The following is a 24,681-nucleotide window of genomic DNA, read 5'->3' as shown; positions in this document are numbered from 1 at the left end:
TATCTGCCATGTGAAGTCTGAAGCTTATAGAAGTATTATTTTGCAGGCTTACGGGTAAGAATGACAACTCTCTCTATTCATAAGAACTGAGTTATAAGGTCTGAGCTCTATAGGTTTTAGGTATGAGAGAGACTAAGGTTTAAGAAATAAATAATAATGATTAAAGAAACAAAGTTATCTCTGTCCCTGCAAGATATATGAAGCACACTTATCTCATTTAAAGTAGATACTGCATGTCCTTTTTTATCTTTAAGCACAATATCAGGCCAGCTTTCTCCAGTCTCCCATTATCAGAAAGGGTGGTCATTTCATTTTACACATTCTTTTTGTCCTGCTAGACCTGATGTTATCTCAGTCACTGCATTTTGAATGAGGAGGGGGAAAAAGGCATATATCCAAATATTACAGTTTGATTTTCCTGACCCTTGCATACATTTTGCATTAAAGTAGTCATAATTATAACCACTCAATATACCCTTTAGTTTTCTACGTTGCTTTATAAGTGGCGTCTCTTGCTGATAAGCTGATTGAAAAATGTGAGTTTGACAATAGGTTAAAAACATTATTTATTGTAGAAGTTGAAATACCACAAAATTAATGAAGAAATACATACTTTAACCACTGGAGTGAACAGACATACTTCTCTCCATTTAAATGTCATTAAACTGACTAATGCATTACTTTAGCGAAAAGAAAAGTCCTTTTGATGGGATTTACCTCTTACTTCTTACTTACTTATGACAGTCTTCCTAGACTGTCATAAGTAATAGAACCTGCCAGCTTATCTCAAAATCTTTTTTTTAATCAAAAATAGAATAATAGTAAAATAAAGATAAGCACTGTATTTTGTTGTTGTTGTAGATAATTGTTAATATGGGTAGTGCTATACTGGCAAAAGAAAACTTTGTTCCAAACAACATTTTATGTTATTTATTATTTCCATACAGACATTATAGAATATGCTAGGAAAATTTAGAACTTATTTAGCATTTTCCTCGGTAATTTATTATGCTTGGGCATGAAGGAAATTGGTTTTAACATTTGCAATATGTTAAAAGTTTCAGTTTAATAGTAAAGGTGAAAAATAAACCAAAACCTTAGCGTGGCTTATGCATTTTATTTATTCTTAAGAAAAATGTTAGAAATATATACATCTTCTTTTATGTATTCCAAAGTATATCTGGAACTCCTTTGAAATAGAATAATAAAATCTAACAAAATGATTATATATTTTTGTTCCTCAAAATTTCAGCCCGAAACGTTGCAGTTGAAAATTAAATTGTATCTTTCTCCATGAAATTTTCAAGAATTTCCTGTAGATTGTGAAACCAAAATGACAAATTATGAAGATAATTAACTAATTATACTCACACACATGCATACACATATAATTTGTCTAAAGTGTAATTGTATTTACATTCTTTGTGGAACAATTGTTGTTTAAAAAGAAGGTGCCAATGTGGTAAATATCCAATTAGAGCAGAGAAAAGCAAGTGGGAGCTAAGGGGAAACAGGGAAAGAGCTGAGCCAGCAGGCACCATCAATCAGGATAACAGCGAGTCTTTGTAAACGCCAACATCTTTAATTAAAACCCTTGTATTTTACTAATAACTTTGCACATCCATAAGCCTTCTTATTGAATTGAGTTATTCCCATTTTTCCTTTTTTGGACTTATGGTTTCTGGAGAGATTGTGAAATTAAAGTAAACATTACAATGAGCTAATTACTTGATTAGATCGAACATTTCAAAAAGTGCCCCAATAATTTACTGGTAGAAAAATGAGAAAAATCTTCCCTGATGTGCTCTTAATTTTGACATAAGTGACATAAGTTGATAATATTTGTTGTAATGTAATGACTTTTCTCAAATATTTAAAAGAACAAGTTATTTCATTTTAACTACAGGAAATGTATATATTTAAAATACTCTGTATATTACGGTTTAATGGGATTCAGGAGATAATGCCAAGCCAAGAGCTTCAGGGGTAGAAAGGTATATATAAAATTGTTCCTGTTCTGTGGGCATACTGTGGGTTAGATATAAGACAAAGGTGACGAATATTGGAAATGATCAAAAAGAATATTAAACTGGGACATTAGGTAACTAGAGATTTGGTCCTACCTAACTCAATTTAAGAACCTCAGTTTCAACAAGTTACCTTATCTTCTATCTATCTATCTATCTATCTATCTATCTATCTATCTATCTATGAATCATCTAGTGTGTGTGTGTGTATTACTACATATATAGTTATAGATTATATAGATACAGATATAGATAGATTGGGAGAATGCAAACCGTGGGGTGTTGTGCAGATAGCTATTCTAAGCAGAGAGATCAGAAGGTGAATACTCCACATTTAAAGGATTATTAATAGAACATTGAGAAGAACAGTTAGATATATCTGAAAGTTCTACCAGTAAAATAATTTTGTTATTTTGGTAGTGATGACAACTTATTCTGAATTATTTGTGTCTTCACAGCAAAAGAGCTGACTGTCATTAGAGTAACTATATTTGACTATCAAAGAGAAAATTTCAAAATTACCTACATGTGACATGCTTCTGATGAATAGGACAGCCATACTATTTTGGCTACAGAAATGGAAAGAAGTGTGAGATATTATTCTAGGAAAAGCAAGCACTTCCATACGACTCTCATGGTTTGAGAATTTAGCAAGCATGAAGAAAGATATTCTCTTTAAAGTTCTGCCTTAAGATTGTCTGAAATGTGTTATATTCTTTTTCAAATTAATCAATTTGGTTAAATAAATAAGTAAACAGTATAGGGATGAAAGAGGATAAGAAGGGGCAACTGGATACAGGTCAACTTCTCTTGTACCAAGTCACATTTTTGCCCATTATATTAGAATAAATGTGAATTCACTAAATATCAGACATGTCAATATTCCATTTCTGAAGCCAATATACATTTTATATATTACTCAACAATTTATAATATTATCATGGCTGCATCTCTTCATTACTATGGGCACTTTCCAAAGAAATATGCACTCTGTTAATTTATGATGAGTTATAAAAACATACAAAAATATTTTTAAAAAATAATTTGTACATATTACTGTCTCACTGAAGACAGTTATTTTTGGTCTATCTAAAATCTTTTTGCCCATGAATTGTGTTATAATGGAGCTGATAGAGCATTATGACCACAGGAATACCTACAAGTTTTGTTCTGATTTCAGTATTTCTTGAGTAACTGTCACACAGGGTGATTATTTTCCTCTTTAATAAGTATGTTATATGTATTTAAGATGTATGTAATTTCATTGACTAGAAAATAGAATGAGGGAACAGAAAAAAAAGACAGATTCTGATGTTAACAACTAGTTGCTGATAATTTAAAAGAAAAACCAAGCTACAATATTTCACCAAGATGTAACCACAAAATTAAATGAATAGAGAACTACTGCATTCTAAGATAGAAATGCCCATGCTTTGCAAATGTCAGTTCTTCTAAAATTAATCTATATTTTTTAACTATCTTATTCAATTATCAATGCTTTTTTTCTAAAGAATCTCTTAAAAATATATTTAATAAAATAGCCAGATGAGGCCGGGCACGGTGGCTCAAGTCTGTAATCCCAACACTTTGGGAGGCCGAGGCGGGCAGATCATGAGGTCAAGAGATTGAGACCATCCTGGTCTAATTGGTCATTTATGTCAAAGGATTTAAAATATGCATTTTCTTGAACCATGAAATGTATTATTTTAACACTCAGATTATCATATGCACAAAATGAATGTTCAATAGTGTATATTACAGCAGGATTTATAATAGTAAAAAATACAAACAGAGCAAATAGCTTAGAAAGAGGATTCAGTTAGAGTATATTCATACAAGAGTATAATATAGAGCTTTGAAAAATAATACAGCAGAAGCATATTTATGCTTCTACAAAAGACAATTAATGATGTAATATTTAGTTAAAAATAGCAAGCTATAAAGTGAGATAATAACTACCATTCATCGATTACTTAACACCAAGAGCCAATATTTATATAATGTTTACTGTATATTAGGCACTATTCCAAATTAATAATTTCCTGTAATATATAAAATCTTTGTAACAGCTTCATGAGGTAAGTACATTTGTTATTTTTATTTTATAGATGAAGAACTAAAGCACAGAGAGGTTAAGCAATGTGTCTAATCTAGCACAGCTATTATGCAAAGTCAAAATTAGCTATTATGTAAAGTCGAAAATTATGTAAAGTCATCTCCAGAGAACTTCCTGTAGTTATCCATTGTGCCAGTTTTGTACTAACAGCTTCACATGAATTATCTCATTTCAACCTCATGAATCATTTCGGTATATACACTGGAAACAAGGTAGGAGAGACAAGAGGAAGTCGGGTGAGAGAAAGTTCCGAAGGAGGAGAATAAGAGATTTCTGCATGTAGAGAAATGTAGATTGATGGGATAATTTTTTGGAGGCAGGAAGAGAGATTGTGTCCCCTTCCTGGATTTGAAAATTATAAAGATCTGCGTTATATTGAGTTACTTTTGATTGTGTGTTTTGTGTTTTCTTTACTCTCATACTAGTGTGGAACCATAATAGGGATGTCAAGCATTCATAGAGACTCAAAAGTTGACATTGGTTGTTATTGCTATTGTAAGAGAACAAATGAATTGTCTTTAATTCTACATATCTGTAGTTACTTATATTTCTCTGAAAATAGGTACTGCATATGTAATTTCAGAATTTTAAGAAAGGAAGTAACAACAAATATAATAAGTAATACGCTCTTTATTGTGATATGACTTTTTTTTGGCAAATTTTGAGGATTTCTGAACTTTTGTCCTGATCAGAGGGATCATAATTTTTTATCAATATATTAATCATGCATAAAAGCTTTAATATCTATAGATTATATTATTTTCTATAAATGTATTGCTTAGAGAGGATCCAAAAAGTTGTTTTGTATTGGCCCACATTTTAGTATACTGCCATGTAGGAGAAATTCAGACTGAACGATCCCAAATTTCCAGTAATGATGGTGGGAATAAAAAGCACAAACCTCTGAGAATGGTCAGTCTCAACGGCACAATTCTGAAGACAAGGCATTATGGCAGGCTGTATTGTGCAGTGATTTTCCATACCCTCTGGGATCCTAAAACTACAGAAAAAAGAAATTTTATCACCAGTGACTCTAAATTCCTGAATTCATTAGAAGGCTGATTTGCTGCACATGTATAAGAAAAGCACAGAGATTGGTTTCTCTAATTTCTTAATTTGACCTTTGTTCATGCAATAAGGCAATGCTTTCAGATTGCTGGTTGCAACTTGTTAGTAGATTATAAAATCACTTCAGTGCACCCTGTCCAATAATACATTTTTATTGAAATAGGATAGATTGGAATGAAATTGACCAGATTAGAATCAAATAGAAAAGGCAGTATCAAAATGCTCTTTCATTAATTAGACTCAATATTATTCCTCAAAACATTTCATCAAGTATGTGTGTACTAAGCCATAATACAATGTTATTTGTATGTAAATCGTGATTTATTTTTTAATAAAAGTTTGAAAAACGTTACAAAAGTGCATTATTTGACTCGTAGGAGGATGTATCTTTTTTTTTTCTTCTTCTTTTTTTTGAGACAGAGTCTCGCTGTGTTGCCCAGGCTAGAGCACAGAAGCACAATCATAGCTCACTGTAGCCTTGAACTCCTGGGCTCAAGTGATCCTCCTGCCTCAGCCCCCTAGGCAGCTAGGACTACAGATGCACACCACAATGCCTGGCTATTTTGTTTTTCTTTTTTCTTTTTGGTAGGGACAAGGTCTCATTATGTTAGCTAGGCTAGTCTCGAATGCCTGAGCTCAAGAGATCCTCCTGCCTCAGCCTCCCAAAGTGCTGGAATTACAGACGTGAGCCACTCTGCTTGGCCTGATTGTCTTTTTTTTTTTTTTTTTCTTTCTGAGATGGAGTCTCACTCTGTCACCCAGGCTGGAGTGCAGTGGTGTGACTTCGGCTCACTGCAAGCTCTGCCGCCTGGGTTCATGCCGTTCTCCTGCCTCAGCCTCCTGAGTGGCTGGGACTACAGGCACCCGCCACCATGCCCGGCTAATTTTTTGTATTTTTAGTAGAGATGGGGTTTCACTGTGTTAGCCAGGATGGTCTCAAACTCCTGACCTCGTGATCCACCCGCCTCGGTCTCCCAAAGTGCTGGGATTAAAGGCCTGAGCCACCGCCCCCAGCCCTGATTGTCTTTTTTAAGAAGATAATCCCAAATGTGTTCTACGAGGAGAAAAACTAAACATATCCTTCTGTATATACTCAAAACATGCTTGTGGTATAACTCTTTTAAGTGGTTTCCTCTAAAAGTCTCTTTTTCTGAGGTATAGACTTCAGTGTTGGCCCTCTCTGGGTCTGAGATTTAAAGAGTATTTGAGTAATATCTTAGTTTTCATTATCATCACTCATAGTCATGTTAGTTAAAATAGCCTCAGCCAAGCTGTTTTTCAGAGACGTAATATAGACACGTGTTTGATCACTTTAGCTGTTTGGTGTTGCATTTAAAACAGTTTCTGAAACTATCTTCCTCTCCCCTTTTAGTGCTTTTGATTTTTACATTTAGACACCTACTATTTGTGACTCTTAACTTAATGAAAACATATAATTGAAGATATATAAGAGTCAGAAAACTAATTTTAATCTCCACTTTGATAATAACTTATCCTTTGACCTGGGATAAGCTAGTTTTTAAATCTCAACTTCTTCATTTGTAACACTGGGATAATGAACTTGCTCTGCCAAATGCACAGGTTATTTTAGTATAAGTTTTTGTTTTAATTCATGTCATATTCAGTTCATAAAGCTAGAAATAATAATGCCTTCCCATCAGTAAATATGCTTCCCTCAACCTACTTTTTTTAATAAAGTGATTACTTTATGGTAATATTTGGTATATATGTGTGTATTTATATTTACATATACACATAAGCACATAAAAATTGTGGGATTTTGTTTTGTGTGTTTTACAAAAATGGGTATGCCATATCTATTCTTCTATCACTTTTGTTTCACTGCACATTATATTTTTAAAATCCTTTCATTTCAGTAAATAGAAACCAATCTCATTCTTTTTTTCTTTTTCTTTTTTCTTTTCTTTTTTTTTTTTTTTTTTTTTTTTTTTTTTTTTTGAGACGGAATCTCGCTCTGTTACCCAGGCTGGAGTGTAGTGGCGCAATCTCGGCTCGCTGCAAGCTCCGTCTCTCGGGTTCACGCCATTCTCCTGCCTCAGCCTCCCGAGCAGCTGGGACTGCAGGCGCCCGCCACCTCGCCCAGCTAATATTTTTTGTATTTTCAATAGAGAGGGGGTTTCACCGTGTTAGCCAGGATGGTCTCCATCTCCTGACCTTGTGATCCGCCCACCTCGGCCTCCCAAAGTGCTGGGATTACAGGCCTGAGCCACTGCGCCCGGCTTTTCATTTTTTATTTATTTATTTATTTATTTATTTATTTATTTATTTATTTATTTATTTTTTAATGCTACAGCTATTTCCCAAGTTACGGTTGTACAATAATTTACTCAAGCTATTCCTTATTAGTGGACATTTAGGTTACATTGTATTATTCTCAGTTACAATAATGAACATTTTTATATACATATTTGTCCACAGATGCACATTCTTCTGTAAGTCAGATTTCTAGAAACAGAACTACTTGGTCACATGTGAATTTACATACACAAATTTGATAAAGACAAATTAGTCTTCGAAAAATCATGTATCAATTTATACACCCACTAATAGTTTGCCCAATTCTTCACCCTCATCAAAACGAGAAACTTCTTGGAATACTCTGAAGAAGTAGTGATACTTCTTAGAGATGTCTGAACATTACTTTAGATTTGCTCATAAACAAGTAAGTTTATTTCTGTTTTAATTTTCTCATCAGTAAAATGAGAAATTTGGACTAGATAGTATTTACTGGTTCAACAGATATATGTTCATTGTTTACCTAATATGATGCTCTTTTTTAATCTTAACATTCTTTGAGTACTTTCAATTTTTAAAAACATTTTTGAGACAAAATTTTAAAATATTTATTATTTTTCTCAAAAAATTTTAGATATTTTCTGCTGCATGGCCCAGGCTGGATGGCAGTGGCATGATCTCGGCTCACTGCAATGTCAGCCTCCTGGGTTCAAGAGATTCCCCTGCCTCTGCCTGGCTAATTTTTGTATTTTTAGTAGAGACAGGGTTTCTCCATGTTGGTCAGGCTGGTCTTGAACTCCTAGCCTCAAGTAATCCGCCTGCCTCTGCCTCCCAAATGCTGGGTGTGTAGGTGTGAGCCACTGCTCCTGGCCCTTCTGTGGGTATTTTCATTGCAAAATTGGCATCCTTTTTTTACCACTGAGAGAAAGAAACTCATTCAGATGTATATTGAGTGAGAGAGAGATTATATTTATTTTCCTCTACTAGCATTTTGGATAGGGAATTAGAATAAGCAAAAGAAAGAAAGTAATTTTTGTTGTCATTGTTTTTGTTTGTTTTTCTATCAGGTTAGATGTGGAGATGTCTGTTATAATGCACAGTGATTTTAAAAATTTGAATACCAACTCTTCCATATTTCTTGGTGTGTGAAAGATCTATGATATAATTATTACAATTTTTTCACTACTTTATCTGCAACCTATCATTTATTGGCAGATTGTAAGGTGCAGACCTCAGTTCTAATTTTGAAAAATATTCTTAAAAAATGCTATGGTATTCTTATGCAGATTCATACTCTTCCTTCATTGCTTTGAAATCAGTATCTACAAGCCTGTGAGGAATATGCAAAATAACTCATACTGTCTCTCAAGAATATTTTTATAGTTAATGTAACAAGCCAATATTGTTTTTTGAATCTTGAGTGACAAACTGTGGAGATGCTAATAGCCTATTAAGAAGGGAGAATTTCCCTGGTGACCAAGTGTGTGGTTTAAAATCAGCTTTAAGGTCCCTCGATGAATCATTGATCATGTCTTTATAAAACAGGTTGAATAAAACTTCATTAAATAAATGAATAAAGCAGGTGGTGATAAGGAATGGATTAAACAGAATCCCTTACCTCTTTGACACAACTAGCAATATTATCATGTCATAGTCCATGGGTCACCAGGGATTCATCAGGTCAAACCTGATTAGTAGCTGCCAAAATGTGGGCCTACTCTTTTTGTGTGTTTGTTTTTTGTTTTTTGATACGGAATCTCACTCAGTCACGCAGGCTGGAGTGCAATGACGTGATCTTGGTTTACTGCAACCTCCGCCTCCCAGGTTCAAGTGATTCTCCTGCCTCAGCCTCCTGAGTAGCTGGGATTACAGGCACGTCACCACGCCTGGTTATTTTTTGTATTTTTTAGTAGAGATGGGGTTCCTTTTTTAGTAGAGATGGGGTTTCATGATGTTGGTTGGGCTGGTCACTCCTGACCTTGTGATCCACCTGCCTCGGCATTCCAAAGCTCTGGGATTACAGGCATGAGCCACTGCGCCCGGCCTGGCCCTACTTTTATTAACTGACTCTGAATGTCAATTTCAGGAGGGACTGTACAGGTATTTGCTATGTTTTCCAGGGGAACTACAGAGGTTATTGCATTTTGGATTAAACGGTTATTTTACCTGTGGAGTATATACTTCATGGTATGGCCTGGTCGGTTCATTTAGACTAGCTATCACCAAACCAATTAGGAATTAGGAATAAAAGAAAATTAGTTTTATTTTATTTTGTGTTGTGAAAATGTGTATGATTGTGGTCATTTAGAAGCCCAGATACTTTCTGATAATTCTATTTTTCTAGGTCTATTTTTTTTTTTTCAGAAAGGACCTCTGAGAGCCTTTTTAAATACGTTAGATCATACATTGTAGCTGGTTAAAAGAATTGAAAAATCCTTAAAGTGCAAAATTATCTTCCTGTGAAAATTAGGATCTAGGCTTATGATGAGGCCTTACTCTGTGAAGCAACAATTTTTGACTTATTTCTTCTGTGATTTAATATGAGATAGGAAAGGGCATTCTAGTTTAAGACCAACCCAGCTCTGACTCTACCTTTCCATCTATGGGAATCCTTCATTAGAAATAAGAGAGTGTTTTAGAGCAGAAGTTTGGAAATATTGCCTTTAAAATCTACTTCTAAAAAACATAAGCCTCCAAATAAAAAAATGAATTTTCTGACATCTTCCCCAGACTTACTGAATCAGAATATAGGAGATGGGCCAGACATCTTTACTTTAAATCTTGCTATTTAGCTTTTAGCTTCTACCTGGTCCTAGACACACAAATGTGTTCAATTATTCTCCTTTGGAAGAATTAATAACAGTGTATAGTTTGGCATTAGTTTCATTGAACCTGATTTTTTCCACAGTTTAACATGCTCTGTAAGTAATGCCTCTTCTTGGATGGTCTGTGAGCTTTATTTGTTTCACTTTAAGTGTACTCTGTTGATGATAGCTTTCTTAAAACATGTTACACAACCCAAAGTGTTCGGTTTTTTAGTCACAATTTCATCATTAATAGGAATAAATATTGAATTTTAGAGCTAGAGGGTACCTCTAGAGAACATTTCATCAAGCCTCCTATCTTTAATTAAGTGGATGTCTAAAGCATGTAGAAGAGATTTCTTTTAAAATACTGACAAATAAACACTTAAGAAGCCCATTACACTGTTTTTATCCCTCTAATAGTCAATAATTCTTCCTCACATCCAACCCATATCACTTCTACTGTAACCGAAGTATTTCTTTCTTCTAGTTCAAACCTCCAAGTATATAACTGGAAACAGTGTAATAAAAACATTCCATTCAAATACTATCTAGTTAATGAACTTGCTATGTTTTATGAACATAATTTGTCAAAATTTTGACAACAAAAATAGAATAGAGGCAGCATAGAGGTATGTCTTTGAATAAAAATTGAAATAAAATTTTAAGAAATAAAATAAATATGCTTTAAAATGTGTTTAGCAATGGATTAGGGATAGCCCCAAGATACTTGTCACTCAGACAGCTGCTGGGTGAGAGAAGGGAAATTTTCTACTGGTATCTCATTTATCCCTAATGTTTGTCGTCAGAACCAGTGAGGCAATACTTCCATCGAAAATATAGGTCATTTCCCTCCCAAATTTTCCTATATCTACTTGCACATCAATTTTTGTTTGTTTGATTTGCCAATTAGTGATGGAGATATTTACAACACAAATAGAAAATGAAAACAAGAAGTCACTGTGATTACGTTTCAGACAAGGAATAATCAGTCAATCAACTGGTGTAAATGACTTAAAATTTTTTTCTCTCATTTGACTGCTTAGAATAAAGTTTCTCAACTCTAGACTGAATATTGGAATCCTAGAGAGCTTATTAAAGCTACCAAAGCTCCTAGAAAATCACCAACAATTTTGATTTAATAGGAACTAGGTGATTCTCAGGCATTGTTTTTTTGTTGTTGTTGTTGTTGTTTTTTCCAAATGCTCTATATTCTGCTACTCAATATGGGGTCTGTAGATGAGTAGGCAGAGACATTATCTGGGAGCTTAATAGAAATGGGCTTATTAAACAGTCTTGGGTCCCACTGATACCAACTGAATGAAAAGTTTTACTTACAGAGGAATTCTAATATTCAAGTTTGAAAGACTCTTAGATGAGCTAATATACAACCCGGTTCAGAACCACTGGCTAGAGGAAATGAAGAGAATCAAAAGGCACTGAAGGAGAGAAGACATAGGAGATAAAGAAAGAGGAAGGAGATGGGGGAGGAAGAGGAAGTGTCAGAGTGTAAAAAGACACAAAGACTTTGCCTAAATTTATCCTTATTTCTATTGTTAATGGGCTAACAGAGATCTTTTGTCACTGTGATGTCAGTGCTCTGTTTTGCATTATTTATGAATATCTTTGTCTTTTTTGCTATTGTTGCTAGGAAGCAACAATAAATGTTTAATTAGCAAATTGCCAAGCCTCTTCGAGTAAAATAAATTTGTTCTATGGGAGTAACTTTAATCACAGTATTGGTTATCATTATATTGAAAGAAGTAATTAAGCCATAGTTCTTATTAGTTAGACACTGATAAGATTAAACTATTTAACAATTTTTTAATATTTTTTGACTTGATAGATATTTCCTCAGTAGTATTGGCTTACCACAAAATGTTTGATTCCTTAAATGTTACCCATCTAATTCTCATGGATGTTTTGAATGAATTCACATTCCCCATGTCAAGTTTACTGACCCGAATATAAGGAGTTTAACGTCCCAGTTTTAAATTTTATATTAATCACATTTAGTGTATACCATCAATGAATAAGCTAGTTAAAATTGGACCCAAATATTTTAATGCACCCAGTGAAGCAATATAGAAAGGATACTAAATACAAGGAAAAAAATGTAATGAAATATTTGAGCAAGGGTGGTATTAATAAAAACCAAAGCAATTATAAGTTAATGTTCCTACAGAAGCTGACTTATCTCATTGATTTCAGGAATTGTTTTTTGCTTTGTGTCTCCATCATAATAAAATATGACTATAATTTTATGAGTTTATTCTCATTAAGTAATGCTTATTAATCAAAAAAATGCTACTAAATAAATTTACTCTAAGATTCCCTTCCACTTGTCTTGCATGTAGCCTTGAATTGTACAAAGGGAATGTTTTCTTTCTTGACACAAGTCGCACATAATAATACAATGAAATACTTTTTAACCCCATCACTGTTTAGCGATTAAGCTTGTTGTTTTGTTCTTTTGGTCTACCTTTTATGTGTCCAGATGCTTCAGGCTGACTGAATTTTCATTTGGAATTAAGGGATGCAAAAATCTTGATGGTGAAAAGCCCTATATTAAATGTTTAATGTAATTTACTTTGAAATAAATCAATTATAGACTGATTTTGGATAATAAAAGCCATAGTTCCCTTTTAACATGTTAAATAAAAGTTGTAGAATGCATCTGCATTTGGATAATAATTTAGAGGAATTTTTTGCATGTTTCTGAAAGGGAATATAGTATCAGAAACCAGCATGTTGTGAAAAAATATGAAATATTTGAATACTATGTGGAAAAAGCTGCTATTTTCAAAAATTTAAAGTTTTTTCAACACAAATGATTAAATAATTTAAAATATTTTAATAGTTCCACAGTATAATAATTGCTATTGAATCTAAGACTGTACTATATTGTATTATAATGTATAATATTATTTTCATATTTAAATAGTGTACTCAATGAGAGAAATGATTTTAACAGGAACATTTAATACATAATTTTAAACTAAATTCAGGGTTACTTGTCTTATTATTTTAATTATTTTCTACATTAATTTTCTCATTTGGCAGGAAAAGCCAAAGTAAATAAATAAAGAGAAACGGAAACATTTTGTCTAGTTACTTCAAATCACCATGGAGTTAAAAATAAAAAGTAACACTTAGACATCTGTCTATGATTAAAATATGATGTGACTTATAAGATTGTTGACTCCATGCTATTGTTTTCCAGCTGAGCAATAGCTGTCAAATAGAAGCAAATTGATAAACTGTCCTGTGATAACACTTTTCGAATCTAGTTATTTATTTATTTAACATATGTCTGCTATTTTAATTAGTGACTGTTGATGCATCGAAGCACTTTATTGAATTTGGAAGAGAAGAATTGTGTTTGAATTTATTCTGTACAAAACTGTCAATTAAAAGTGTTTCCTTTAAAAAAATTTTATTTATATTGTATGAATTACTAATTAGGACATCTAAACAAATATACCACTTGGTTAAAAGGTAGAAATATCAATATAAGCATAATGTATGACATGAAGAGTTCATGAAAGGATATAAATGTTTTGGGTATATATATGTGTATAATGTATGTATCAAATATAAATAAAACTATGTAAATGCCAGTTACAAATATAGTAATACGTCTAGAAACAAAATAAATGGAATAAATAAATTGTGAAGTATGTTAGATTGTAATTGATGCTGTAACAAAATACAGGAAGGAAGGAAGGCAGATGAAAGACAGAGAAAGGGAAAAAAGAAGATGAAGGTTCATGAGGAGTCAGTTGACTGGGAAAGATTCAGTATTAAACAGGGGCAGACTTTACTACAAAGGTGCGATTTGATCAAAGACTTAAAAAAAGTGAAGGGACAGCCCAAGAAGATTTGTTATGTAGAATTTTGTACCAGAATACTAATAGAAGAAATAATTTATTTTGAACTTTAATGTAACGAAAATTGCAAATACAAAATATACCTTCACAAATCCAGATATAAAAATGTGATTATTTTCCAAATCTTCTATAAGCTTATGGTAAAAAATAGCATGTAACCTTATTTTTACAAAATAAAAATATGACAGAGGGTGAGTCCAAGTGCCATTTTAGTTTAAACTCTATTTGATGTTTGTATTGATTATACTACATAGAGAATAATTAGATCACATCAAATGGAAGAATATTCTTTATATTTCAATAGTGTGCATTATTTTATTAATATCACCATCAAATTCAATGAAAAGGATCCAACTAAAAATATGCAATCATGAACTAATCAACAGCAGAAATTTAAGGAGCATTTAAATCTTGGTATTTTAATATTTGTCTCTTTATATTTCTTAGCAACCTACCTCTTTAACTCTATACACCTTTTTATCTCTCTGATAAATATATTAAGCCCCCAGGAGATACTGCCGTTGAGTTGGCAATACATGATTTACCTATTTACTTGAAGGGGATATTTACTTATATTGTGTATTAAGTACCAACCCTGTGTTTAATCACTGAAGATTAAAAATTAAGTAAGACAATAAACTTCAATAAACCCATAGGTTAGTAGGGGTGAGGTGGAAGCAAATATGAAAAAAAATACAATGTATAAGTACAGTAAAAATATCTAGGTTGATGAGCACTGTTTATAGGGACCATGTAAAGCACTTTATACCTGTGTATTTATCTTCAATTCTATTAGATGGGTACTAACTCCATCTTTTAAAATGGTGAAGTAAAACACAGAATGGTTAAATAACTTGCCCATATCACATGGATATATTTTGGATTGGAGCCTAGATCTTCAGACTACATAGACTGCTGCATTGACTTTATCTTCTTGCTTGTTCAGAAGCAAGAGTGAGAAAATAACTCAGCTTGGAGCTGTGTCTGGAAAGGCTTCAGAGCAAGAATTTCCTAGGCTGAGAGGCTAGGAAAGGGTTTTAACATGGAGAAATGCCTTGTGAAGAAGCAATGAGAATCACAACTGAATTGCAAGTGGTATTTCTATCTGGCTGTACGTGAGAAACAGAGTAATGTGATTCCTGGAAGGGCAGAGATGTGGTCAACTTATGGAGGGCTTTTGTCCCTTGCTTAAGGTTTAATTGTTTAGTACAGGGATGGTCATAAGTTTCACACTGTGAATTAACACTGATTTATAGGCGTTGTCTTACAGGTTCAAGCCATTACTTTTAGAGCATTGTGGAAGATTAACTGGAAGGCAAAGATGGGATCTGAGAAAACTTTTACAACACTATGTAATCATTTGAGATAGGCTTTTGAATAACGTTGGAATAGAGAGGAGGGAAAATGCTGAGGAATATTTAGAAAACAATTCCTAATACTTGGCAATTTTATTAGGTATGAGAAGTGATTATAAGAGGATAGGAGACAGAAAATGCATTGCAAATTGCTAACGAGCTACTGGATATATGGTGCTTCCATTAATTAAGATAAGGGAATGTAGAAGAGAAGTACACTCAGTAGTGGGTGTGGGAAGAAGAGTTATGTTCTGTTTTGTACACCTTGCTATCAAAATGAGGACTTCTGCAGACGGCTGGAAATGGATGCTGTAGCTCCATAGAGAATTCAATTCTAGATCTGAAAGTCAGTTACTGATAGATAGTATGCTAAGTAGAAGATGAATGACTTTTATACAGGAATGAGCCCATAGTCCCCCCAAAATTGTCAAGAACAAGTCTGGGGAATGCTAATGTTTATGAGGCAGAGTCTTGATAAGGTAGCAACAAAGAAAGCTTAGAAGAGCTGTTTAAAAATGTAGGAAGAAACAAGGCTGAAGTGGAAATACAGAAACCATGAAGTGATATACTATACATATCCTGTAAAATTCATACCTTAAATACTCTAAAAATATTTTTGAAATAAGTGAGATAAGCAGAATTGTGTCTCTTATTACCATAATGTTGATGGATAACCTTTAGCATTGCTTTTAGTAAAGTATACCATGATATGATGCTGTCAGCTTGGATTGAAGTATGTAATAAGAAAGATCAATGATATTTTTTATTGTGTTTACTGTGAATGGTTTTCTTTCCTTCCTTCTTTCTTTCCTTCCTCCTTTCCCTTCCCTTCCCCTTCCTTCCTTCCTTCCTTCCTTCCTTCCTTCCTTCCTTCCTTCCTTCCTTCCTTCTTTCCTGATGTAAAATATTATGTGAATTAACTAAACATTTATATATCCCTTTCTGCATTGACTACTAAAAGTCTTAGACCCATTTCTGGGGCCACTTTCTGTTAGGACCTTACTATATACACATTGTATGAATTGACTTCACCTTTCCTAGCCTGCCAAATATCTCATTTAGTTATATCAATTTTCCTTTATTTTTAATTTTAGAGACAGAGACCTACTGTGCTGCCCAACCTGGAGTGCAGTGACTATTCACAGTGCAGTCATAGCCCACTGCATCCTTGAACTACTGACCTCAAGTAATCCTCCTGCTCAGCCTCCCAAGTAGTTGGGATTACGGGCACACTCCACTGCTTCAAATTGGATTCTTTCTTGTTAAGTGGTATAATCGTCATAAAGCATTGTAATTATTTGCTGAAACAAGAAAGAATATAAACATGAAATAATTATATATTAATTTTGGAGATTTTTGTATAACAATTTTGATCTAGTTGCAAACCTCATTCATTAAATGTTTGTTGAACTGAGTCAAAGGTAGGGTGAGAAACTGTCACTCCAGAACTCAGCTTATGAGTTTCTCTTGGTGGCAGACTTTGATCATGGTCCTATCTCTGTCTTCTGCAGTGACAAGGACGGTGTGTGCAGAACAATGTGACGGCAGATGCTACGGGCCTTACGTCAGTGACTGCTGCCATCGAGAATGTGCTGGAGGCTGCTCAGGACCTAAGGACACAGACTGCTTTGTATGTCTTCAGTTTCTCTCTTTTATTATCCTGCTCTCCTTTTGAATCTTTGTTTTATTACAGTAAGATCAACTTTAGCCACTTTAGGATTAAGAAAAATGCTCTACCCTCCTCGAAGTCATTCCCTCACTAGGTTGGCTATTGATTAACTAGAATTGTTCTCTTCTGCTAAATGAATTGTATCTTTCTGATATAATTTATATTACAAATGAGAGTCATTGGAGAACATATTGAGATATCTTTCTATAATCTAATAGCATCCTTTCCCAGTAATGAAGTGATTACCTGTTTATGTGGTTGCATCATTGAGTTCTGTGAGTGGGAGCAATTGCATTTTATTTCTTGAATATAAATTTCAAGATTACAGAAGATACATTTATGGGTTTCAGTATTTTCTAGTTTATATTTTTAAAGGGAATATTATTTTAAAAGTTTAAGATTTATAAACAGTTTGTTGGGGACAGTTTTTAATTATATTTTGATATCATATTCCTAACACAGTACTCTTTGTCTTTGACATACATTTCAGCAATTCTGAGTTGTATTTAACTCAATTTCATATACCCAGAACACTGGCTTAATTTTAAAGCTAAAAATCATAAAAACACACAAATGTTTATATAGTTGAAAATGAACACAGAATTTTTTTTCTCTCAAATATCCAGCAAACAAACGTATGTAGTAGAATTGAGCTTAAAAAAAAGAAAGACACTTAATTCCAGCAATGAGCAAACTATATATTAAAGCTCTTATGATATAGACAGTAATTTCTTAGTTTTCTTAATACCATAAGGAATATAATCTTCTATACTCATCCTATAGTGAAACAAAAATATGTATTGCAGAAGTGGATAGGGAGGAAGAAGAAAAGGAAATAAAAATGTTACAAATTTAAAGAAGATACTCAACAGGTCTTGAACTGAGAACCTTCCTCTGTCTTTCATCAGACATAGGATGGAAGCTTGATTCTGAAGACATTGAACACTGCAGGTGGTTCATTAACAATTCCATAACAATAACAACAAACAAACAGCAATAGCAAAAACTCTCACTTAGAAGTTTTGCACTGCAATTTTTTTCATGGTTCCATTATCATGATAAGCACGGTGCTGAGTGAGCTTCAAATTATCGTTTCATTACTTTTATGGAACGGTCCAGTGATTCCACTTTGGCTTTTGGTGCAGAATGTTCAAGAATGCCAGACTAAGGCCTTGGTATAAGTTACATTGTTTTGTATGCTGTTGCAAAGCTAAATTTGTTTTATTCGTCTGGCTTATATTCATTTGTTCCCAAGCAATCTGTGTACAACATTGCATAAAATATGTTAGTAAAGCAATTATAAGGACACATGAAGTTTTATAGCCATAAATTAAAACTTACTGAGTTTTCTAGATTGGTTTTTAATAGATTCTTCTTAGAATGTGTCATCTTAGTGAATAATGTATCATCAGTAAGTCTTGTTCTGATTATGCATCTAGTAGACCATCATCAGGGGATTGTCATGTTTATGATAAAGTGCTTGCTAAAACAACAATTGATGAAGCAAATGTTTTGAGGAAACAGAATAAATTAATGCTTATTAATAACCATATGTACTATTTATGATTAAATGTAAATCATAGCTTGAGTTTATGTTAGCTTGCTTTCCAAGGCCTAAATTATTCCTAAAAAGGCTTAATTTCTCAATTAAAAGAATTAGCTCGTCCACAATTTTGTTAATCACATATTTATATGTACTTATACCTATATTCTGTTTTTATATCAAATACCCACCTCTCAGGTGATAAAATGGTTTTTAATTCTTCCCAAATGAATTTGCAAATATTAATAAATTAAGTTATTAATATAAATATATGAGTCAGCAGAAATGAACTGTCTTCTACTTGGTGGCTTTTACTAAATGGAGTGGCATTAGGAAAAAAGCCATACTAGAAATGACATCATATTGTTTAATTACAGGCTGACTATAGCTCATTACCTCTTTACATTTTGGCATTACATGCACTGTATTTGTATTTGTCTAGTCACCAACCAGAGCCTTTTCTTTAAGTCCAATATAAATCAGCATCACAATGTTTTCTTACAGGACAATGGTGATAATTGCACTTTACATGTCACTTGGGACATGGAACTCTTTAAAATACCAGCCCAAGTGAACATCTAGCCTGTAGAATTAGGGACTTGGTTGTCAGTGCTATACTTTAAGACTAAATATAAATGCTTTGAATAAGTGTGAACTGAAATAATTTTTCACTATTAGCTAACTTTAAACCAATTCTCAGTTTAGAAATTACTGGATACATGCTAAGCACTTTAAGCTTCAGTAGCCATAAATGGCCTATTTACTGACACTGGAAAAAAGAGTTTTATGAAATTTTAGAAACACACATGACTCTTAAATTATCAAATTTTGTAGTATTTTTGGAATTATTATAGAAAACAACCTTCTCATGTTTTGGCAGTGTTTCATTAACAAGTATTATGAAGTTTATTTGTAAATGAAAGTAATATTTGCTGTGTTGCAGGCCTGCATGAATTTCAATGACAGTGGAGCATGTGTTACTCAGTGTCCCCAAACCTTTGTCTACAATCCAACCACTTTTCAACTGGAGCACAATTTCAATGCGAAGTACACATATGGAGCATTCTGTGTCAAGAAATGTCCACGTAAGTAACAGAATAAGAATAACCAAATTAATTGGGTCATTATTTGAAATCAAAGGAATATTATGTAAGTTTATTTTAATTTGAAACTTCTAAGAATATTATAAGTACTTTGGGCATAGGTACTATTGTCCCCATTTTATAAATAAAGAAATTACCCAAAATTTAAAGTTATTGGTGTAAAGTTTCATAGCAAAGGAATGACATGTTTGAGGTTATAAAACTCTTACTGTGGCAGGGTGCAGTGACTCACACCCGTAATCCCAGCACTTTGGGAGGCTGAGGCAGGTGAGTCACCTGAGGTCAGGAGTTCGAGACCAGCCTGACCAATATGGTGAAACCCTGTCTCTACTAAAACTACAAAAATTAACCAGGCGTGGTGGTGGGCGCCTGTAGTTCCAGCTACTCTGGAGGCTGAGACAGGAGAATTGTTTGAACCTAGGAGGTGGAGGTTGCAGTGAGCCGAGACGGTGCCACTGCACTCCAGCCTAGGTGACAGAGCGAGACTTCATCTCAAAAACAAACAAACAAAAAAACAAGCAAACAAAACCTCTTACTGTTTTTACTATATCACAATATTTTTACCTATCATACTGTTTCTCCAAAAAAGTAATTAGTTAAGTGGCAGCAAGCTATGTATTGAATAGGATCTGCTTCTAATAACAATGGATTTTTACCTAAAATTATTTCTGATTCCTTATTTGTAACTAGAATACTTAGCATTTTATTTTTAATATCAAGTTAACCTTAAACAAAACATATATATATGCGTATATATATATGTTTAATAGCAAATTAGCCTTAAGCAAAACACACACACGCATATATATAAAGGGTATGTTCAAGGATCTTAAACAAATTGATAACATCCTGAGGATTCAAAATGACAGACTTAACTTTCATCAGGTGTTCAGGATAATATATTGACATTTACTTGAGCCTTTTATTTATTTATTTATTTATTTATTTGCTTTGAGTAACCAATGGGACATTTCCTATTGGAAAGGCTGAAAAAAATCACTATGTATGTCCATATACTCATTTAAAATAATTCTTTATAGTCTATGCTATACATACAACGTGACTTACTTCACTTTGTGTATGTGATATGGCTGAGCATCCATAATACAAAAATTCAAAATCTGAAACGCTCCAAACTTTGAAACTTTTAGAGTGCTGACATGATGTCACAAATGGAAAATTTCACACCTGACCTCATGCAATGGGTCACAGTCAAAATGCACACAACGCAGTTTATTGAGTGTTCCCAAGGGGGAAAACACACACACACACACACACTCAGCCCCTTTTAACTGTGGTACATCTTTTCCATGCATACCCAGATTTCCCCAGGGATGCACACCTACAAAGGGTAATAAAATGGCACGTGTGCAGGCCAGACATACCAATGGCAGGTTTTCCAAAATGCCATTTTGTGGTGTTGAAATATTGTTGGAAATGTCAAAAAGGTCTGCAGCTATCCCTCTGGGTAATAAGAGTGATAAGTAAGAATAAGAGGAAACATTTATGCTTATCTATAGCACAGAAAGTCAAGCTTTTGGAGAAAAGGAAGAATAGTGTACATATGCAACATCATAGAGAAGAGAAGAGTACAGTGTTGGTATGAACACCTTATGTGATCTGAAGGAAAATAAGGATAAACTGTTCTATACTGAAAATGATTAACGGAAGTTAATGAAAAATAGAATAGCATTGAATAAAGCTAATGATGAAGATCTTGCTTGTGTACCGAAAGAGTGGATTTGTCAACATGTAAATGAACATGCCACATAATGGTATGCTGATCATGAAACAAGCAAAGATCTAGCACAGTGAACTGAAAGTTGAAGAGAACTGTAAATATTCAACAGGCTGGACACAGAAATTTAAGAAAAGACATGACATTAAATCTTTAGAGATTCGTGGTGACAAAACATCTGCTGATCACAAAGCAGTGGAGAAATTCATCATTGAGTCTGTCAAGGTCATCACTGATAAAAATCTGACACTAGGACAATTTTGTGATGCTGATGAAACATCACTGTTTTGGCATTGTTCCTCCAGAAAGATTGACCACAGTTCACTAGACAGCCTCTGCAGGAATGAAGGATGCCAAAGACATAATAACTGTGCTGGAATGTGCTAATGCAGCAGGCACACATAAATGTAAACTTGCTGTGATAGGCAAAAGCTTGCATCCTCGCTGTTTCCAAGGAGTGAATTTCTTACCAATTATTATGCTACTAAAAAATGCATGGGTTACCAGGAACAGCTTTTCTTATTGGCTTCACCCAAAAAAATGCATGGGTTACCAGGAACAGCTTTTCTTATTGGCTTCACCCAAACATTCTATGCTAGTACCTCCTGCTCACTGCTGGGAAGCTGAACTGGATGTTGACTGCAAGGTTTTGTTTTTCCTTGAAAACTGTTCTACTCATCCTGCAGCTGAAATTCTCATCAAAAATAATGTTTATGCCATGTACTTTCCCCTAAATGTGACTTCATTAATTCAGCCATGTAAACAGATTATCCTTAGAGCAATGAAGAGTAAATACAAAAACACTTTCTTTTTTTTTTTTTTTTTTTTTTTTTTTGAGATGGAATCTCATTCTGTCACCCAGGCTAGAATGCAGTAGCATGATCTCGGCTCACTGCAAGCTCTGCCTCCTAGGTTCAAGCGATTCTCCTGCCTCAGCCTCCTGAGTAGCTGGGACTACAGGCATGTGCCACCATGCCTGGCTAATTTTTTGTATTTTTAGTAGAGACCGGATTTCACTGTGTTAGCCAGGGTGGTCTTGATCTCCTGATCTTGTGATTCAACCACCTTGGCCTCCCAAAGTGCTAGGATTACAGATGTGACCCACCCCATCTGGCCAAAAACACTTTCTTGAACAGCATGCTAGCAGCAGTGAAAAGAGGCCTGGGTGTGGGAAGGTTTTCAAAGGGAGCTTAGCATGAAGGATACTGTATATGCTGTTGTCAATACTTGGAACACAGTAACTAAAGACACAGTTTTGCATGCCTGGTACAACCTCTGACCTATTACTATATTCAGGAAAAAGGAGGTTACTTGGAGAGATTCCCTATGTCAAGTGATAAAAAAAATATGCCCTCAGAGTTCATCAGTAAGCTGGAAGAAGTGGTTATCACAGAAGTTTTTCACATTGATAACAAGTTGTTCCTTCATTGACTGATGGTGAAATTGCAGAAGTCACTCTGAATCAAAGCGATTGTGGTAATAGTGACAATGAAAATGTTTTTAACATTGCACAAAAGGTACCTACAGATGACATGATGAAAATGTGTTATGGGCTCATTGAAGGACTAGAGCATGGTGCATTCATAACAGAACAAGAAATCATGGGAGTTTATAAAATCAAAAAGAGACTTCTAAGACAAAATTCACTGTTGTTAATGGGAAGATGACCCTGGAGGAAACATTTTAAAAAGCCATCCAGCAGAAAGCCTCCTTATCCCTGTAGGACCCATTCCCTAGTTTCTCAGCTGTTTCCGCTGTTTCTTTTTACCTAAGAAAACACAGTGTATTGTAACTTTTTAATCAAAACACAGCATCATAGGTGGACACTAAAAGCCTGCATTATTTGTTGTTGCTGTTGTTTCACAGCTGATACAGGTATTCTAGTGATTCTACTGTGATACCTAGTTATTCCGAACACATTATCTTTTCACTGTGTTAGTGATATATCATTTTTTTTACTTTTACGTATTTGTATGTGAATAAGTGTAAGAATATGATTGCTTGTCAGTAGTATATAAATTTGGTGTTATGAATGACAGTGATGCCAAACAACCACAGATTGTCTATGTGGGTGACTGAGATAGTGACACCTTTGTTTCTGATGGTTCAATGTACACAAACTGTGTTTCACACCAAAAATTACTTAAAATATTGTATAAAATTACCTCAGGTCATGTGTATAAGATATATGGAATCATAAAAACTGAATATTGCTTTTAGACTTGGGGTTTATCTGCAAGGTATTTCATTATGTTTGTGCAAATATTACAAAATCCAAAACATTCTGAAATCTGAAACACATCTGGTCCCAAGCATTTTGAATAAAGTATACTCAATCTGTATAAGGAACATGGGATTAGAGTGGCTATGGATTGTGGCTTTGTTCCCTTATTAGTCATGTGATTTTTAAATAAAACCTTCAGTTCTCTATTTCTTCTTCTTTAAGATGTGGGTTATAAAAATTATATCTTCTGGCCGGGCGAGGTGGCTTATGCCTGTAATCCCAGCACTTTGGAAGGCCGAGGCAGACAGATCATGTAAGGTCAGGAGTTTGAGACCAGCCTGGCCAACATAGTGAAATCCCATCTCCACTAAAAATACAAAAATTAGCTGGTCGTGGTGGCACACACTTGTAATCCCAGCTATTTGGGAGGTTGAGGTAGGAGAATACTTGTACCCGGGAGGCAGAGGTTGCAGTGAGCCGAGATCATGCAGTTGCACTCCAGCCTGGGCAAAAAGAGTGAAACTCTGGCCGGGCGTGGTGGCTCAAGCCTGTAATCCCAGCACTTTGGGAGGCCGAGGCGGGCGGATCACAAGGTCAGGAGATCGAGACCACAGTGAAACCCCGTCTCTACTAAAAATACAAAAAAAATTAGCCGGGCGCGGTGGCGGGCGCCTGTAGTCCCAGCTACTCAGGAGGCTGAGGCAGGAGAATGGCGGGAACCCGGGAGGCGGAGCTTGCAGTGAGCCGAGATCGCGCCACTGCACTCCAGCCTGGGCAACAGCGTGAGACTCCGTCAAAAAAAAAAAAAAAAAAAAAAAAAAAGAGTGAAACTCTGTTTCTCTCTCTCTATATATAAATATGTATATAAATAAATATATATAAATATAT

The 24,681-nt window shown here is 34.3% G+C and overlaps 1 protein-coding gene across 6 annotated transcripts in view; it reads left to right on the top strand.

Moving 5' to 3' along the window:
- LOC105481143 (erb-b2 receptor tyrosine kinase 4) overlaps positions 1–24,681 on the top strand; it is a 1,180,372-nt gene that overhangs the window by 812,218 nt on the left and 343,473 nt on the right. For all 6 annotated transcript variants that reach the window (XM_071073321.1, XM_011740477.3, XM_011740479.3 and 3 more), the window contains 2 exons: positions 17,028–17,146; positions 19,672–19,813. In XM_071073321.1, the coding sequence (XP_070929422.1) occupies positions 17,028–17,146; positions 19,672–19,813 (261 nt within the window). The remainder of the gene's footprint in view (positions 1–17,027; positions 17,147–19,671; positions 19,814–24,681) is intronic.

The sequence above is a fragment of the Macaca nemestrina genome, chromosome 11 (genome assembly GCF_043159975.1).
Source record: "Macaca nemestrina isolate mMacNem1 chromosome 11, mMacNem.hap1, whole genome shotgun sequence".
Taxonomy (NCBI): domain Eukaryota; kingdom Metazoa; phylum Chordata; class Mammalia; order Primates; family Cercopithecidae; genus Macaca; species Macaca nemestrina.
Note: the sequence above shows the minus strand (reverse complement) of the source record. Positions and strands in the feature narration are given on the sequence as shown.